Source organism: Athene cunicularia, assembly GCF_003259725.1.
Source record: "Athene cunicularia isolate RWA chromosome 4 unlocalized genomic scaffold, athCun1 chr4_part3, whole genome shotgun sequence".
Classification (NCBI taxonomy): domain Eukaryota; kingdom Metazoa; phylum Chordata; class Aves; order Strigiformes; family Strigidae; genus Athene; species Athene cunicularia.
Genome location: NW_020799100.1, coordinates 16357676 through 16377243, shown reverse-complemented (window position 1 = coordinate 16377243; position 19568 = coordinate 16357676). Strand labels below are relative to the sequence as shown.

The window sequence follows — 19568 nt, the reverse complement described above, 5'->3', positions numbered from 1 at the left end:
AACCTCTGCCCAGCGTAGCCTTTCCTTGGGATGCCACCTTGGGCACGGGGCAGGCACCTCCCCATGAGGTTTCTGCCACCCTCTCAGACCAGACACTGGGCTGTCCCAAGCTGTCTGCTCACAGGGAACATCCTACAGGCTCATTTGGGGAGGGCAATGCTCCATCTCCATCACCACCAGCAGCGCCTGTGACCACAGTCTCTAATTTAACACAATTAATACAGAAACCAGGACAGGTAACAAGCACTAAGCAGTTCTCTTTATGATCCTAACAAAGCTCTGTAGAAATCATTAGCATAAAGCCTGCCACTGCCTTTAGATGGGTTTTATATGGGTTTTACGTCATTTATACAGCCAATTTTATGTTGTCCTAAAGCAAGAAGAGCATTTGCTGCTGCACGTGATCTATCCCAGCCTGGCTTATATGAAAATGTCTGGCCAAGAGTGCTGGGAGTGCAATGCTTTGTGTGTTCACCTCCCTCGTGGTCTCCTGCTACAGGATGATGCTGGATGCCAGTGCTCGAGGCACCCAGTGCCTGCTGGGCTCCCCTTGCCTGTGGTGCTGTGCAGCAGCCATGGGCAATGCTGACGGCATGCTGGCCTGGGGCATGGATGAGCCATGTCCCAGCGCATCCACACCCCTCCGCATTCATGATTTGGGGACTTACACCATTTTAGCAGTGCCGGTGTGTTCAGGAATGCAGTCGTGGGTAATTAAAAGGGCTTTTTATTTCCTTATTACCACATTTCCACTGCGTTCTCTCAACGTTTGCCTTCCAAGAGCAGAAATTAGTTAATTTAGAATTAACTAATTTAATTTAGAAATGTTTATTAAAATGCAAAAATTTCTGAAAAACACGAAGGTTGCTATGGTCTCTCTTCAATGAACCAGTCCTTTCCCCAGCACAGCGTAACCTCCTGTGGGTTAGGTAAGCCTCGTGGTTTCCTTTATCCACTTCAGGTACTTGGAGACCCTGGTGTAGATGCCATATTTACCTGGCTTGGCACATTCCTCACCCCAGCTGGTGATCCCGGTCAGAAACCAGGTGCCCTCAATCTCGGTGGTGTAGGGACCTCCGCTGTCCCCCCCGCAGGTGTCACTGCCCCCGGCTGGGAAACCCGCGCAGAACATGTTCTGCAGGATGGTGGTGGAGGTGCTCTTAAGGCAGGTTGGCCGGTCAACGAAGGGCACCTTGAGGATCTGGAGGATGGTGGCTGGCCGGCCACGGAAGAGCGTGCTGCCCCAGCCGCTCACCGTCCCCATCCCGTGCTTCAGCAGGGCATTGGTGAACTCCCGGCTGCCGATGCAGATGGGGGTGACGTAGCTGTTGAAGTTGAGCGGCTGGTCCAGCTCCAGGAGGGCAATGTCGTTGTGGTGCTCATTGATCGTGGCATTGTACGTGGGATGGGGAATGACTTTCACCACCTTACGCCGCTGCTCCGTGTTGTCATCCTCGTTGGTGTTGTATTCACCTGCAGAGAAAAGCGTGGCTTGGGTGGTCCCCTCCGTGGCCAGATGAGTGACCATGCCCTGACGATGCCATCCCGCTGCGGTACCAGCCCAGATGAGTGGTGGCAGAGGGATGAGTGCTGCACACCCCAGCCCTCGGGCTGCCCTGAGCCTGGTGCTGGCAAGGCTGCTTGCTCCTTGTCAAAAGGCATTGGAATTTCACACACACCCCCCTGTGCCTGGCAGCACCTTGGTCCCCACAGCTAGCAGAACCTGAAACCCCAGGTGTCACACCAGGCACACACTGGCCAGTCAAATGCCAAAAGTCCATGTGCTTTTACCCAGGTTAGTAGGAACGTGGCTGTTCTTGGGATTTATCGCCCTCAAAAAGATGTGAGCAGATGTTGCCCTTGCTTCGAAGGGGGGAAAGCCTCTAGAATTAAAAGTCTTTGTTTAAAATAGATCATTTATTAGTGAAAAGAAATCTGACCTTTCCTCTTCTAAACCTACCCAGCCACAGGGCAGAATGGAGTTCAGGGGGCTACAAAGCGCCACCCCCCTGATGCTCACAGGTGTCCCCAGGTCCCTTTCACCTGCACGAGGCTCAGCTGTTTGTGATTTGCAGGGTGCTGCCGGCAGCTTGAGGCTCCTGTGACTGAGTTCCTGGCAGCCTGCTACCTCCCCTCCCGGCTTGTGTAACAGGTAGAGGGAAGGGAAAATGCTCTGTGGTCTCAGGTCGGCAAATGGGCAGTGTCTGGGTCTGTCTGTAGCCGAATCCCCTCTCCTGCCTGTGAACTGACTGTGCTGAAGCCTCAAGAGCAGGATGGCTTTTCCCGCTTGCTTTCTCGCAGCCCAAGAGGCGCAGAGTGCATTTAACCCCTGCTGCAGTATTTCTACATGCTTTGCTGTAATCTCCAGAATATACGATCTCCACTAAACAATATCTGCAGCACTTCTGTCCCTGGCAGTGTCCTGTGTCTGCTGCGTCTGCCTGCGAGGAGCGGCACGGAGCCCAGCGAGAGAGGTGAGGCAGCTTTCTGTGTTCACGTTAATGCTGGCGCCTGATGAAGGCGCGTTTGGTGGCTGGTGCTGCTGCTGTGCTCTGTGAGGGTTTTTTTTGCAGTGGAGTGTGAACGTCAGCTTCTTCCCAGGCTGCGTTTCTACAGTGTAAATGCAAGAGGGATGTGGGGGAGACTTTCAGAAGGTTTTTCTTATGCTGCAGCTGCTCACTATTGCTGGGAACCTGAAAATACGCTTCAGGGTTGAAAGTGGAGAGGCAAAGAAGGATGAGGGAAGGGAATGCTTCTTCTACACCCTGCTATCAATTTTTGGGCCTCTAGGATGCTATGTATGAAGCTGAACATTTGGCATGAATAGACATGAAGGAATCAGATATTGCCCATGCAGTGTACGTGGCGCAGGTACAAATTCAGTAGTCCTTGAAGCCCTGTAAAATTGTGGTTTGCTTTCTTGACTTAACTGCCTGTTCAAAATCCTGCCCTGGAAACCCAGTAGTGCTGCAGAGTGGTGTGAAGGTAGCGTGAGGGGACTTGGCTGATAATGTATCCTAGATGGCGGGGGTGACATGCAGGAGAGAGCCTGAAAGGAGAGGCAGTGTGCATGCAGATACAATGAATGCTAAACCTCTGTCCAGGTGGAAATGTGCTTTTCTGGGGGGAGACTCTTTTTTGCACCGGGCATTTTGTACTTTCTCTCGTGAGTGGGTGCAAGTTTGGGCTCTGGGCTGGGCTTTCCAGCAAAACTGCCTGAAAGTAGAAAGCAAAAAACGCTGTGTGCAAGCTGTGAGCCTCATCCTGCCAGCACTGGGCAGGTGGTGCCCAGCCCCATGGCACTCGGTCTCCAGGGTCTGGCCAGGCATACCCAGGAACTTGGCCATGTTAGCGTGGAAGATGAAGATGCAGCTGGAGCCCCCTTGATTGAGTTTGATTCTGCAGATATAAACTCAGTGCTTCAAGGCTCAGGTAGAATATAATTTTTGTCACCGATATATTTCATCGTGTTTAAACAGAAAGCATGGTTCTTCCATTCCTCCTCTCAGCGCTGCTTGCGGCAATTGCTAACCATATCCGTGTTCCCCTCCTGTACCTACCAGTGTAAGCCTTCTATACCAGATAGTCACACAGGGAAGAAACAAATAATTCGGGGAAGCTGATTCTGCCACAGCTGTGAAACATGGCACCACAATGCTTGCCAAGGCCCTGTGCTGAGTTGTCAGCAGGCTGCCTAGCAGGCAGTCTGGAACAGCTGGGTACCAAGAGTCAGGGGGAAACACTATTTTTCAAGCGGAGATACATTTGTTTTGTAAAGTAGTAGCATCACTTGCTGTGCAGTTTGGTCGCACTGCTCCTGCCTAACTCCCCAGAGATTTTCTTGTAAAAGCACACTTTCCCACATGCCAGCCTGGTTTCTCTACAGTCATCTTCTCCTTGCAAGGATCAAGCCAGCTTACTGGTGCCCCACTTGCACCAGCCACGTAAATCCATTCTCTGAGAGTTCTGCGTGAAAACTTAGCACGACCCCCAAGAAGAGCAGAAATCCCTAGTGAGGTCCTAGGTGGCCAGCAGAGATAAAAACTCATCACACCACCTCACAAAGCAGCATTTTAACTAAGTCCACTAGGCTTTTAAGTAGCCTGGGGTCCTGTCTGGTTCGTGTGAGCTTGCCTGTGGTCGGGTTGAGCTGTGTTTGCAACATGGTCCAGCGGCTCCTTGGCTTTGGGACCAAAGCCAGACCCAGCTCGCTGCTCCCACCAGAGGTGGTGGTACCTGCAGAGATCAGGCTGCCAAAATCTGCATCCAGGGCCTCGGTGCCCTAAAGCAACTCATGCCACATTGCTGCCCACCGTGGTGGTGTGGGTCCCAGGGTCCTGTGCGATGCCTTGTGCCTGGCCAGTGTGAGCCCTGCCCCATGTCCCTTGCCTGTGCTGGCCTGATGCCACCTGAGGTGCTCACCTGCCACGGCAGTGATGCTGACGCCTGACTTCAAGCAGTGTGCTGCTGTCACTACCCATTTCTCATTGATGATGGATGCGCCGCAGAAGCCCACGTTATCGCTGTTCACCAGGTGAACCTGTGGGAGCAGAAAGAAATCACACCTGTGGGTCTGCGTAAATTGGTGGGGAAGAAGAGTTGGGACAAGGGGTATTTTTGGCTATAGGACAGGCTGTGTTGAGGTCATACAGACCCAGTGCTGCCAGAGATGCTGCTCCTCAGGGAGTCCCTGCCACTCACAGAGGGTGGCCAATGTATTGGTGCCCCGTTGCCATTCTCCCTTTGCTCCAGGCTGGGAGGGCAGACAGCTCTGAACATAAACCTCAGCATTAAATTCAGAGCATCTGAAATACAGGCTGGGAGGGCATAAACCTCAGCATAAAACTCAGTGTTCAAAATACAAGCGCTTTTGAATGCATCTTGCACTTTTGCATGTACCTCCTACAAGTGTTTTGCCAGTGACTAGGTCTTAACTAATTAACTAGGGACAAAACCTTAACTACCTATTTCATTTGGGCATCTAATTGCCTCAGCTCTTATAGGGCACAAGCCAGGACAGCCCCTGAAACTTCTAATTAAATTGATCCACTCACTTGGTGAACTGTGTTTAAAAGAAGGATTTCTTTATAATTCACCCTTTTCTTTCCTTCCACGTGATGTGGCTCAAAACTAAATACTTTCCATACATTCATTTGATACCTCATTAGGTAGAGCCAGCTGCGTATTACAGAGCTTAGTACCCATATCGAGGAGGACCGAGCTCACTCTTGGCGATGAACTGGAGTACTGCCACAGCCATTCCCCAGCCCCCCCGGCCACTCCCCAGTGTCCCCCGTGGGCCATGGGAGGGCAGTTCAGGATGGTGGTAGTGGTTGCTCCCCCTCATGCATGCCTGTGGCTGCGAGCCTGCCCGTGGAGCAGCCGAAGACAATGCTGTGAAGTGGCTTATAAGGTCATTTGCTGGGATCTGAGCCCCACAACCACCCCCAAACCCCAGGTAGGAACGGAGCACCCCTCCTGGGTGTTGCCTGTATCTCAGCAGGCTGAGCAACTTCGTTTGCCAGATGGCAAAAGGGCAGCCAAGATTTTTTTCAGAGGGAGCCTGGTGAGTTAAAGGTCCCCATGAGCACAGCCAAACAGCCAGACTTGGTGGGCTTGTAACTCATTAATTTATTTTCTTTATGGATACTTATTTCTCTTATTTAACTTTCTGGTTCTCCTCTTGGCTCTCGGTGAACAGTTGGTGGGTGCCAGCACACAGCATCACCTGTGGATTGTCCCACAGAACAGTGTGCCAGAAAGCTCTGCGTGGCTAGGGCAGCACTACGGCCTCTTCCTTTCAGACACAAAACATGACCTCCCAACAAACCTGCTGCTGCTTCTGGTGGCTGTCTGTCTCCACAACACATTCTGAGCTTCTCTAGCTCTGAAATGGAGGGCAGATACCCCTCCCGACCTTCCCACATAGGCCCTGCTCACTGTTTTGCTCCCTCAGCAGATATGGAGGGATTGGCTGATCTGCATTTACGTCCCTGTGGGGGCAACTTTTCATTGACATCACCAGCGTCAGTCTGTGCCAGAGCTTGCAACAGAAGGAGATTTGCCATTCTTAAAATTTCATCTGGATTTATTATTTTACACTCTCAGCCAGTGAGATTTCTGTGCTCATTGAAGTCAGAGTAGAATTTAAGGGCAGCAGATGACTTTGTAAAAGATCCAGATTAGGACATAACTTTCCTTTTGACAACAATTTGAAACTATTTGCCGAGCAGTGCGTCAGAGGAGGTTTCTTTGCAGCCTCCCCCTCCTTGCCTGTGATGTCACTTTTGGTGAAGTAGAGATAACCAGGATGTCATGAGTTGGATAAAGAAAGAGAGCTGGATTTGGTAGATCTCTTGGTGGTATAAATGATCATGTATCTGTTGAAACTGATGGAGCCAAAAAATGAGCTCCATTGCTCCTTGCTTGCGAAGTTCCCCTCCCTCAGAAATTCATGGACTACTGGGGAATCTGTTGCTATAGCTCAAAACCAGATCCTTTTTGCCCCACCGGATAAAACTGCTGTGACTCTGACTTTTATCTTTCTTTTTTTTTTTTTTTTGCTAGGGTAGACCCCCATCCAGGCAGGTTTTGTTGCTGTGGCGTAAAACTGTGTACAGAAAGAAGCCGTGTTCCTGTTAGACTTGAGATCTATTGCTAGACTAACCTTGGAGGTGGGGTTTGAGTATGTAGAAATGAGACAATCCTGCATTCAGAAGGAAATGAGTAGACAGAGCGATTGTTGGGGTTACAGGGGAGCTGCAGAATAGCCAGTACCTGCCAAGGCACCTCGCCTCTCATGCTGTCTGTTCCACCAACAACTCTGGTGCCCGTCTTAATTATTGGTGTGATTTTCGTGGTGGCAGCAGTGCTGGTTTCTGTGGTGTTGTCGAGCACCTCGTCATCTGCATCATCCTGGTCATCGGTGGTGATGTTCCAGTGCTCGAAGGTGTTTATGGCTCGGGTGAGCTTGCTCTTCACTTCGGGAGCCGTGATCCTCCCACAGGGATATGGCACTGGGGGAGAAACAGTCATGGTTATGACTGGCTGTGCATCATGCTGAGAGTTACAGCGATTGAGGGAGCAGGCGAGGAGGCAAACGCTGCCTCATCTCAGCACCCTGCTTTGGGACTGACATGGGAGACAAAGGGCCGCGGGCCAGCTCTGTGTTCTCTGTGCACATGCCTGTGCCTTTGAGCTGCAGTGCAGGTAATGTGTAAGAGTAACAAAAGCACAAATTGTTTCTGGGCTTTAGAAGGGACATCTAAACAGCTTTTAAAGAGCAGAAAGCTTGCGAGAGAGAGCCCGTGTCTGACGGGACGGTGCAGCTGTGCCTGTATTTCGCGGGATGCTGAGGTGCATGCCTGGGAGGCTGCAGCCGGGCACTTGGCTGACATTTCTAAAGCAAGTAACTCCAGTACAACAAAAGTCCAGCTGGGAGAGGACAGGAAATAATATCTGCCAGCTGTACAGATAATCCTGCTTGGCACTAAGGTGAGGAAAACATTAATAAACTCTTTTTAGAGTTGTAGATTTTCTCTGTTAATGAAGATCTCATCTGCAGGCTCATTTCAGACTCTTCCCATTTCTCTCCTACGCAGTGTGTGCTGAATTCCTGCTGATAGTGGCAGTCAAAATAGTAAATAGCATCAGGCATTGTCTTTCATCTGAAAAGCTTTTGACAGCACTGTGCAAACAAACATTAGTGTAAAGTCAGATGTAAGTGTGGCCTGCTGAAGTTTGTTTGTTTCTTTTTTGTTATATTTTTTTAAGCACTCTGCTTTAGGAATAGGGCTTAAAGTGTTGAATGATGGAAAGTGCTACCCATGAGGTTAGGCTAGGAAATGAAGCCTTTGGAGCCAGCAGATCTAAACTTTTGCAGGAAGGGCGATTACTCAACCTGAGAGATGTTTTTATTGCTAACAGTAAAACTTTCTGGTCCAGTGAAAGTGAAACAGCATGTTAGGCAACGCAGGCCTGACCTCTTAATGATCTTCATTAACAGGAGGAGTCCTGGCCTAAGATGCTTTCTACGCTCATTGCTCAAAGTCACCTCTTTCAGGAGCTCAGGTGTTCCTGGTTGTAGCTATCAGACCTTCAGAAACTAACTCACCTGTGCAGGTGCCGGCATGCTAGTTTAGGTGTGCAAATCCGTTACTCTCAGGTGTTAGAATTATGATAGCATCAAATGTTAAATTGACCTTAGATGACAAAATATTTCTCTACTCAATCTCCTCTTTCCTCTGCCAGATGTGTTTCTGAGATGTTCATGCCCAATTAACTTGCTGTGTTGCAGTGTTTTGGGATTGCACGTGTCGGTGTAGTTAGAGACACTGTGACAGCCTAGGAGTGGGGTAAAGTTGGGGAATACAACAACAACCAGCTATTCTTTAGCCCTTTATGAAGTTGCAACCTCAAGCAATGCATTTCCCCTCCACCCTACTCAATGCCACAGCTAAACCAGAGAGTCTAGTTCCCGTTGAGGGCCTTTGTGTACAGACGCACACTGTTGGGAGCACAGCACCACCACAAAGCTTCACTTGTTTCCACCCATCTCAGGTAGTTATAAGGCACAGTGAGATGGAACAGCCATGAAACAGACCATCAGGAGGACTTAAGGGTAAGAAAAAGAATTTTTTTGTTCTGAAAAGGCCCAGAGAATTCTCAGTGTAGGATCAGTAACTAGATAGTAGCTCCTACTGGAAGAACAGGGAGTGACTCTGGACGGATGGACACCAGCGTGTATGCTGGTGTAGCTGAACATCACGTTTCTACCTCCAGAAAAGTATTGATCCATATCTAGAAATATAAGACGGCTGCGGGTGAGAGGAGCTTGTGAGAGCAGCCATCTGAAGTGCGCATTTGCCTTGTGAACAAATTCCCAGACAACTACCCTCCTTCTCTACCCACCTAGGCTCACAAAAGAGTGTTTAAATTGCATCTTTCAAGCCTGACCCTACATATACCGTTGGGAAAGTGCAGGTTCAGGATCTTTACATTTGCTAAACAGGAAATCAAGGCTGGTTTTCAACAGGATATTACATTTCTATGAGATTCATCTATCTAAATCCAGGACAAGACCTTGGAAACTTTCACCCAAATCTCTTAAAAACACTTTAAAAGTTAACCTGTAGGTTCACAGGACTTTCCATCTTCATGAAGTCTATAGCCAGCGGCACAGGAACACACAACTTTCTGTGGTGGGTCATGCCTGCAAAAGTGCTTGCAGCCTCCATTTTTAATGGCACAAGTGAAGTCTGAAAGAAATTAAAATGAAATTGTGAAAGCTCTTTTGAAATGCAACTGGTCAGAGATTTGTTGGGACTTGGGCCTTTGGACTTGGCCTGTAAGCCATGCCAGTTGTTCCAGACTATGGAAATGGCCCTATGAGAGGTTCTGCCAAGCCCTGGAGCAGCCTCTGTCTCCAACAACTGTTGAGTTGTCTGAAATTTGGCAGCCTGACTGTAAAGGACTCCTGCAAATATTTGGTTACAAGCCACATGATTTCCCCACCATCATGCTGCAATCCTCCCTGCCGCGTTTACGGCAATCCAGCCCCACTGTGGCTGTCAGCAGAGAACACCATGTGTTGAATGGGAGCAAACCCTGAACCCAACAAGGGCTTTGTCCTGGGATTATCACTGGGCTCCAAATTTAAAACCTCAAACAAAGCCATATGTTCTTCCTGACACACCAATAAATCATTGCAGCCTGATGTGGAAGACCCATTTCAGCAGGGTGTTTGATGAAATGGGTCCCAACCTGAGGCACAGTGAGATTCCTGTGACTTGTGTGTGTCTTCTCCCACCCCACCTCACACCCCTCTGTGGTGGGAACATCATCTTTTGAAGTGGGAAACCACTAATCTGCAGGTGCCCTTTTAATTCTCAGCGAGTTTTCAAATAACTTCACAGCAGATTAACTCCACTCCTACTTCCTCAAGGACACCTCCCTTCCTGTAGCCATTTTAATGCCATCATTTACTATTTTTACAGAGCTCCTTTTCACGCCTCACTTCTAGGTCTATTTTTGTTCCTGTCTCACTTCCACGAGAAATCTGCAATGAGACTATTTAAATTTGATGCAGCTTTGAAATGCTCTTTTTAACGTATGCTCCTCTCTTGCCAGAGCAGAAGCACAACTAGAAAGAGAATCTTTTATTAGTGCAGTGAGTCTAGCACATTATGTGAGCCGCACAGCCCTTGATTATATTATAAATATAAGAGCTGAATATCCCTCTTGCTTAAATTATCAGCTGTTTGGTTTTCATAAACTTCTCAACCCATCAGGAAAATATTTGTCTTTTGTTTGCCTTCAGAATCAAGGTTGCTGGTGATAATTGTAATTACGAATTTAGCAGAGTGCCACTGAGAGGAGGACACAATAATCCTGCCCTGCTCAGCACCTGCTGCCCAGCCTGGCATGAGAAATGGAGAGGAGGAGTGAGAGCACGGGGGCCCCACTGGGGTTGGTGGAAAACTGTTGCTTTCAGCAGGTGAGCACGTCATCCCTGATTGACGAGCAGCCCCGGAAAGGCTTGTGCTGGGAGATAAAGGAAGGTCTTTGTGTCAACATTTGTGCTGGCAGTCACAGCGTGCTGAACAAAAGACCTTGAGCCTGAGTCTCTGTTGAACCCTGTGTGAGAGCTGCATTTTGGTGCTCAGCAGAGGTGGAGCTGCGGCTCCACCAAGGGCAGGTGAAGACAGAGGCTACCCCCAAGCACGTCCCCTTGTAATCCCATTGCCGAGAGGCTGAATTTGCACATCATGCAGTGCCTTACAGCAAGGCAAAATGTGTCTGAAACAGCCCTCTAGTAGGATGAAACTCTACACCCACTTTGATCTGATGGGATTGCAAGTAGGGCAGAACAACCACAGCACGAGCCCCTGGTACATACCTATCTCACAGTTTCTGCCTTCATACCCAGCTGGGCACCAGCACACGTAGGAACTTACTGCGTCCTTGCAAACGGCTCCGTTTTTGCATGGATTGGGGTCACACTGATCTCCATCTTGGAGAGAAGACAGGAGAATTAACAAATGTAAGCATCTGCCATGGATGGTGCCGACCAAGCCCTGGAGCCTTGCTCTGTGCAAGCCTCCTGTTAAAGAGGAGCAAGAGTCCGCACACCTTCCTTCTTTGCAAGGGGAAATAAGCCAGATCCTGGCATCCAAGTGCACAACAGACAGCATCAGCACTGAGGTAACAGCAGCAGTGATTTACCCAGAGTCCTAAGTATGCACCCTGTCCCGTGGGTTAATCCTGCTCGTTTCAGCAGAACTCCTCCTCACTCTCCCTCATGCAACATCTCAATAGGATCCCATGCCTTGGCTAAGTTAGACAAAGTTATAAGGTTTGTTTCGTCATGAGTGGTTAGCATTTCCTAATCTGAATTATTTTAACACTGCTGTCTTTGTTCTCTGGGCCTGTCTGCTTGGGTTTGAAGGCCTCTCTATGTATTAGGATTGATAGCCTTGGTCATTGCTCTTTCCTTCTAAGTCTTGTACTACTATTAACCAGTCTAGATTTTTCTTTACATGTCACAGCTTTTATTTTCACAGTTGCCTACAGCTGAAAAGCTGAGGCTTTAGGGAAAAATACCCAGTATTGCGAAATTAGTGGTGTATCACTTTGGAAGAGTAAGTCAGTGACACTAAATTACAGGGAAGTGTGCTTTGAAACGGTAGCACAAAAAACAAGGAGGAAGGGGAATGTCCTGATGCATTTGTGTCCTGTCAGTAAGTGTGGCTGTTAACTCTGCTTTCAGGAATGGGCTGGAATACAAAAGGCAGATGGCAAACAGGGACAAAATGGTTTTGTCTAAGGCAGAGTGTCGGGGTTTGCTCATAAGGTGAGGATCATGACGTTGTTGCTGGCTGGTGAGGGCAGTTGGGGCTTGGTACCACTTGGGTGATGTGCGAGGGGTGAGCTCCTGTGGGCTGCACGTGTTGGGAATAGCAACTTGTAGACTGAACAGTAAATCAGACACTTTGGGTGATAGGGGAATATACGCTTTCATTATTTTTAAAAACCTAATGGTTACAGTGGCAGGGAAATAAATGCAGTGTTGAGTTTCATCAGTTGTTGGTTGTTTTTTTTTTTTTTTCAGAGGACAATGCAAATGTAAGTTTTTTTATTTTATAGTCTGGACTGAATAATCTGAATTATTTAAGGCATTTTAGTGAGATGTTCTGGGCACTTCACCAATCTACAAAGTACTTCATTTATTGAAATGTCCTGAAAATTAGTTTCAGATGTTTTAGTGGGCATTGAAATCTTTTTGGTAAGGGACTGAGGAGTTATTGTGGATGGAGGCTGAATGGGAAAAAATAGATAGTGGAAAGAAGATGGTAGAGAAGGAAGGGTTTGGGACCACGGGTGTGAATTGCAAACAGCTGTTTGCTATGATCATGTTGAGGCTCCACTTTAATATGGCATTTCTAGGGATTCGCACTGTGCTTGCACGAGGCTGTGCCTTATCTGGAGATCTCTGAGAACAGAGCGTTTGCTGTTTGCTGAAGGGTTGTTAATTATTGCTGTCATGTTTTACTGTATACCACGACTGAAACCAGAAGCCCAGAGTGTGACCTGGGGTCAATGCATCCAGTGGTCTATGTGAACTGGTTTTGTTCTGTGAGGTTTTAGAAGTTTGTTCAGAAAAACTTGCTCGAACAAATAAGATGTTAAGTAATTTTTTTTTTTTTTTTTTTTTTTTTTTTTTTTTTTTTTTTTTTTTTTGGCTTGCAATGTGTATACAGATAATACAAAGGCTGGGTAGCTGCAGGATTTAGGGTGTCTGACTCTGACTAGCTCTGTCATTATACAGTTTCTGAGTGCTGGAATACATTTGTTTCAATAAACATCTGTTACTTATGCGTTAAGAGATGAATATTATGCCTTTGAACATAAAGAAACCAGTTCTTACCAATGTATGTTTTCCAAAACTCCATCTGCAAAGGAAAAAAACCAAAAATTTCTTTTGATTTCTAATTTCTGGGCACTGCCTGACTGAAGTAGTTAAGGGATGACTCCAAAGCTAAAGCAAAAGCTTGCAGCAAGGTAACCACCTCTGTAATCCCAATGGTGACCAAAAAACTTTAAAGAGGTTCCCCCAGCCCAACGGATGGATCACAGATGAGAATAAACCACACTAGATGCTGCACTAGGCCCCCTCAGGTTTTCCCCATTCTGTTGACTCCTCCTTCCCTCTCTGTGCCTCCTCGCCTGAAAGGCTCGTAGAGGTACGGGCTGGGAGGAACAAGATGTTGCCGTTTTGCAGCAGCGATACTCACTGTTTTCTCTGTGTTTTCAAACACTTCTCGGGCTTCTTCAAAGCTGCATTTTTCTTCTATGCATTCTCTCTCGAGGTTCCCAGGAATAACCTCTTCCAGTCTGTTCGAATTGGCTCGCTTTTGCCTCTGCAGAACTGAGCTCGCCTCTTTGTTCTCGATGAAGACTGCAATTTAAAAAAAAATAGGGGCTAGAGTGGAGCACACACTGTTGTGTGATGCAACTGGGATGGGGTGTCGGGGCTCTGTTCTCCCAGAAAGCAAGCCCTTTGCATGCCTTCACTCCCCCCAACCTTGCCCCATGGTGGGGCATGTTCCAGGAGTGTTATTATGTACTTGGTGTTTCTTTGGTGTTTAAGTTAAGTGAAATCCAGAGGATCAAATCTGGAGAACCAGGAGTCAAAGTAGTTGATAGATAGAAATGACTGATGGTGAGAGGGTGATTAGGAGTGCTGAAGTTTGATGCTTAAAATGCCCTAAAGCTGATGGTGTGAGTATCTCCTGTCATAGATACACAGACTGGAATAAGCTATCTGAGAAGGGAAAATAATAGGTTTTTTTCATGCTGCTGCTTGGTTGAAGTCTCATCTAGACACAGAAATTGTCCTGCTTTAACTGTCTCTGCCTGCTTTACCTGTGAAAGACCATTTCCCTCTGCAAGCGGCTGCCATCCTTGGAAGCCGTGGGCCATTTGCTTCTCTCCCTGTTCCTCACCCTTGCCCGTGTGCCTGGGTACCACGGCTTCCTGCTGGCAAGGAGGGGTGACGTGAGCCCTCCTCACCCCCTGGACCAGGTTCTGTCAATGAGGTGATGTGCATCCACCTTCAAGTTGATGTGCATCCACCTGGCAAGCACCTGGGCAGAAACCACAGGCAGAGAGCTGCTGGCACAGCAGGGACCCCCAGCCCAGGCGGGATGTTCGCAGTGGCCACCAGCCTTCCCGCGAAGGAAGGACGCGCAGCCCTGTCCTGGTGCTGCCATGAACGTTCTCCTGGCCTGGTCACACACCCCATCGGCAGGGTCAGCAGTCACCCCGTGGCAGCCACCCGGCAGGGTATGATCCTGACGCACCTCTCCGAGACCCCCACCTCTGCTGAGCGCTATTCCCGCATCCCACCGCTCTGAAATGAGACATTCTTCACCCAGCGGAGATTCCTGCTTTGCCTCCCCAGCATCTCCTCCCTCTCCGCTCTCCCTGAGCGCTCGCAGCCATGTCCCTTTTTGTCACCAGATGGCACGGTAGAGCAGCTCTTCTTGAGGCTGCTGATGGCCACCCTGGACTCGGAGCCTTTATCTGGGGGCTCTGTGCCGGAGGGGGTTCAGGCACCCCTGGGCCTGGCCCGTCTGAGGGTTAAGGAGAGCATGAGCCCAGCCAGGCGGACAGAGAGGGGAGTGAGGGGCAAGCACCAGCCGCTCATTCCTTCTCAAGGCTAACTTCTGCTCTTGATCCGGAGCAGATCCCAGCTTCCCCGAACCCACAGTGGATTGGTTTTATTGAACTTTCAGTTGCTCTGATTTACACCGTGCCACTGACAGCGTAACCAGCCCCTTCAGCCAAAGGTCTCTGCAAGAGAACGGGCAAATTGTTTGTGCAGTGTCTTTAATCATCGTACAGCAAGCTAGCACCTCTGTCTTCCCCATGCTAGTGTGTTTTCGGTTAAAAATGAAAACGAGTGTGTTAAAATTCTGACCTTAATCTAATTGTTTGGCGGTAGATATTGATGGGTAGAGTACTGACCTCTGGAGAAGCCAGGCTTGTTTCAAACACTGCAGCCCTGGTGGGGTGGCCAGTTCCCTCCCAGCCGCAGGGTTGTGGTTTAGGTGTGGGACATAACATACACCCCCCCGACGAGCCTCCTTGGCTGAGCAGGGGGCTGAGAGCATGGAGGCACCTGGGGGGCACAGCCTTGCTGGAGGAGACCTGACCTCTTCTCCCCACGGCATGGGCTGCAGCCCCTAGCTTGTCCCCAATCCGGGTACAAAAGCTTTAGGTGAGAATGAGGGAGCAGCCGTTCTTGGTTTAACCCTGTTGGGCTCCCTATGTGCTTAGTGCCTGGGGAACCTGATGTGGGTGCAGCCCCACATCACCCTGCATGAAGTGTGTAGACCCACTCCTTCATCTCTCCCTGGTGGGATGTGCCAGCACCTGCCATAATTAACCTATTTAATGGAGAGCACTCGTTTTAATGAATGCAGCTTTGCCTCCCTCAGATCCCTCTAGGCTTTCTTAGTTGCTTACTGATCCCACATGCTGCTTTACAAGCACAACTTGATCTGAACTGAAGGTTGCAGGCACCATGGGGTCAGAGGCATGGTACTCGCCCTGGCTGTTAACCATCCTCACACCAAGAGTATACTCACACCTGACTTACCAACTTCTGAGCCAGTATCTGAGAGGGTGCAATGGGCCTCTGGGCCAAGGGGCTGTGGGGGCAGGCCTGTCCTGCCACCCAAGTATAGTATTTTCTAGAAGGTACACCTGGGTGGGTGGTGGTACCAGTATGATGTTTTGCTCACTTTTCATTGCTAAGCAAGTATTTTGGGAAGAGGATCTTTTTTTAACCTGTTACTTGCAATGTTTTAATGAAAGAAGAAAGGCCAGCCTTGCACCAGAGAAGTACTCACAGTGGATGTGAACCAGCCTCTGCTGGAACTGTTGCTGCTACAGATAAATCAAGCAACAGCCTGCATTACTATGTGTGATTGCCCACATCCATCAACTACTCTATCTTGTCTACAATTTTGGCTGCATCTTACAGTCTTTGTTGAATTCACACTGGGTTTGGCTTTAAACAGTTCTCACAGTGGCAAATCCAATGACTGTTTTATGCATGTGAGCACTTGTTTGTACTCCAGGACAAAGTGATAGCACACAAAGAGGTGTGGATGTTACTCCACTATCAACTCTCTCCCCCTTTTATTCCTTCTGTGTGTGGGTGCATGCATTCTAAAATGGTTGAATAAAGCTCTGAAAGCCTAAAAGCTGCAAAAAGTTTAAGAAAAATCCGATTCTTAAAATTAATCCGTGACATATTCTGTGTAAAATCAGCACAAAACCTATTATTTCATTCCCAAGAAAAGCACCAGTTTTAAAGAGAGGAGCTGTGAAATGCAGCAACCCCTCTGAGCTCTCATTTCATATAAGACTGCACAAGTCGTCCCACAGTCAAGTGACAAATTGTCACTTCACCTGTGCCAGTAACCCCCCTCACCCAAATGTGAAGAACTTTTAAATGAACCCACCTGTATTTTCGGTACCAAGACAAGTTCCCAGAAGACAAATGAAGAGCATGAGGGGGATATTTGCCATCTTCTTCCCACTGTCCAAACCTCTCGGTAACAAATTGTTCAGGTGGTGGAGCTCAGTCAATAGTTCCAAAGTGCAAGTGCTTGTTTATTTACTCTGGGTAACCCTTTAATTTAAGGTCCCCAGAGATGCCATCACTGAAGCTTGAAATGGCAGCATGGGTGTTACTGGAGACGGATATCTACATAGAAGAAACCTGCTGGGTAGTTGCAGTCCTTGGGTGCATCTTCTGCCCTGTAGGATATTACTGCCATGTTTTGGGATTGAGCATGGCACAAGAATAAATTAATTCAGCTTCAGTGAACCTCTTTAAAGCATTGGATTTCACATTCCTATCCAGGTGATGCTGTGGACCATATAAAAGTCCACAGTAGCATTTTCAAAGGCTTCAGCATCATCCACCTTTCATCCAAAAAAGCTGGCACAGTTCCCTTGAAGATGACCCTACTGACGATGTTTTCTCTCAGGGACCAGCCATCCTTGGAGTAGGGCTGTGTCAGCCGGCAAGGTCTCATGTGGGTTATCTAATTAAAAACCTGGATGAAGTGAGGTACATTATCCAGATCTGCTGGGGCAAACCCTGGGAAAACATGGAGTTTCCTAGGTCCTGTTCTTGAGGCCGCAGGAAGGAATCTGCTACTTGGTGGCTCGGACAGCGGGCTGATGTATGGATGTGCTGATAAAATGCTGGTTCTGGAGCAGGGAGACTGTGCAGGCTCCTGGGTGCAGGACAGCCTTTGCCCAGGGCAGGTTCACAGGCTGCTCCTGATCCATACTGGCCCAAGAGAGGACTGAGAGAGGGAGATGGGGGAAACGAAATCGGGGAAAAAAAGCAGGTTTTCATACAGAAAAGAAAGAGTGGGTTTTCATATGAAACCATTCATATTTAATGGTGGGTTACTTACAACTTTTAAACCCATTTCTTCCCTTCTTCTGACTTGTCCTTAATATGAAGAGCTATTTCAAGTTGAATGATCGCTTTTGGGAAAATAGTGAATATTGTAAAAAAAAATAAATGAAACATTTACTTCCAGAAAGGTCAGAAATCTCCCCCTACTCCTTCCTAGGAGGCAAGAATAATTCATCTCACTCTGGGGAGGGCTTGTGGGCTTTCTGCCCATGTCCTGTTCCTCAAAACTCGATTCCCAGTTTCTGCTTATCCCCCCACACCCTGGTGCACAGGGCAGAACTGATATCCATCATCACACCTGTGTACATCTGGGGCTTGCACTGTTCTGCCCAACTACAAATAGGTCTCAGACAGAGTAATTTTAAAGCAAAACTCCATTTTTGAGTGTGTTGCTGGTGCTATTGCCTTTTGGGATTGCTTTAGCTCTAATCCTATGCTTAAGAAGAGCAGCCAGAGTCTAGCGGGCTCTGATGGCTTGTTAAAGCAGAAGAGCTAGAAGAGGAGAGCTGGCAGGTTTCACTAGTCCTCAGCAAAGCAAGATGGATATTGTGCTATTGTCAATGCAAGGGAATCCCACAGCGCATTTCACGGCGCCGTGAGTGCTCGCAAGCAGGCTGACGCCACCCGGAGAGATGTGGAGTATGTGTTGTGTTGGATGTGCCCGTGTCGCGCAGGCTGGAGAGCTCTTAGTTGCTATGAGGCTGCAATAGCCCTTGGGTAGTTGTTAAAGTGTTTGCTTGAGCTTATGAACCATAAATTCTGTGCACTGTGTCCAAAAAATTAAAAATGTTCCTTTGTGCGGCAAACAGGAGAGACGTTTATGGTTGCATGGGTATTTGGAGTTACTTTTGTATGCAGAAAGGACCGATCAGCTGCAGGTAAATATGAGATTCTGAATGTGAGTTACAGCCTCATGAGATCCCTGTTGCCTAGGTGGAAGGAGTCCTTTATTTTCCCTTTCTTGAGAAAACAAAAGTTCTTGAAACCTATAATTCATCTTGTTTCTTCTTGCTCTGCTTGAAATTATCTTTATTCATCACTGACAGTAGCTTTAGTTATCAAATTTCTGTGGCAGATAAATGAGTTAGGATGAGGTAATGTGCTGTTGATGTAAACTGAATGCAAAGTGAAGAAGGTAATGATCATCTTTCATTTTCTGTGCATAAGAAAATGCAAATGTGAGAAAATAAATTGAGCTGAAATGTTGAAACAATGTATCTCCCATCAATAAAGAGGAGTGTAGAGAGTGGCCTGCCATAACAAAGGATAATTGGAATCTCATTACTGTAAATATTTTACTTTAGAACATAGGTCAGTCAAATTATTTTTGGTTTATGGTGCATATTTCATTTGTAATAGTATTTGCAACACTATTGCTAATTAATCTTCACAGAAAATGCCAACATCATTAGAATAAGGCTATAAATACAAGTAATTTCTATTGTTTACAACTTCTGGGGCACTAAATTGAAAGCAAAGTGTTTCTTTTTATTTATTTTGCAAACAAAATCCCCAGAATTATGATCCCCACCACGGGCGCTTTGGAGATGAAAGCTTTGCTGTTTAGGCAGAGGACATCCATTGCGTCTGGGTATATTTTGACTCGGAGTTCTATGTTGTCAAGGCTATTTAAAATACACACCCGAGTCATGCTTTTTCCTATAAAAAGACTTTCTATAGCAGTGAGCTGTTAGGAGGTGTATCTTCTGGTTTGAGGTGTTAGGTTTGGGGCTTTTTTTGTTGAAATATCCCTTTTTTTTGTTGGACAGAACCCACACTCATGTGGTTGCTGGGTGTGTGTTTGTGTCAAAGGCAGAAGGAGGTGGCAGGGGTACAGGGCAGCACATTCCCAGAAGGGGCACCACCTCAGGCTTGGAGACTTTCTGCTGCAAAGTGAAATGAAGTTGGAGAACTCAGACCAAGAAAGCTATTTCCATTTTAATCTGATAGATTTTTTTTTTTTTTAATGTGCTCTGGCTGCACTGATCAATAATGTTAAACAGCCTGATGGCTTGAGGATCTTGTTAAAGGATTGTTCATAATCTCCCTTGTCTCCAAATGC

General features: G+C 47.6%; 1 protein-coding gene across 1 annotated transcript; it reads right to left on the bottom strand.

Moving 5' to 3' along the window:
* Positions 1-925: 925 nt before the first annotated feature.
* Positions 926-16599, bottom strand: F9 (coagulation factor IX). The gene is made up of 8 exons (XM_026848628.1): positions 16533-16599; positions 13293-13456; positions 12926-12950; positions 10898-11011; positions 9129-9257; positions 6778-7016; positions 4423-4540; positions 926-1473 (listed from the first exon to the last, which is right to left on the bottom strand). Exons 1-8 carry the CDS (start codon positions 16597-16599, stop codon positions 926-928), a joined length of 1404 nt encoding a protein of 467 aa, XP_026704429.1.
* Positions 16600-19568: the final 2969 nt, after the last annotated feature.

Coding starts and splice junctions, on each gene's coding strand:
- F9 (XM_026848628.1), bottom strand. CDS start 16,599: ATGGCAAATATCCCCCTCATGCTCTTCATTTGTCTTCTGGGAACTTGT. Junction 12,951..13,292: donor TTGAAAACACAGAGAAAACA/GTGAGTATCGCT, acceptor TTTCCTTTGCAG/ATGGAGTTTTGGAAAACATA. Junction 9,258..10,897: donor AGGCAGAAACTGTGAGATAG/GTATGTACCAGG, acceptor AATTTCTTTCAG/ACTTCACTTGTGCCATTAAA.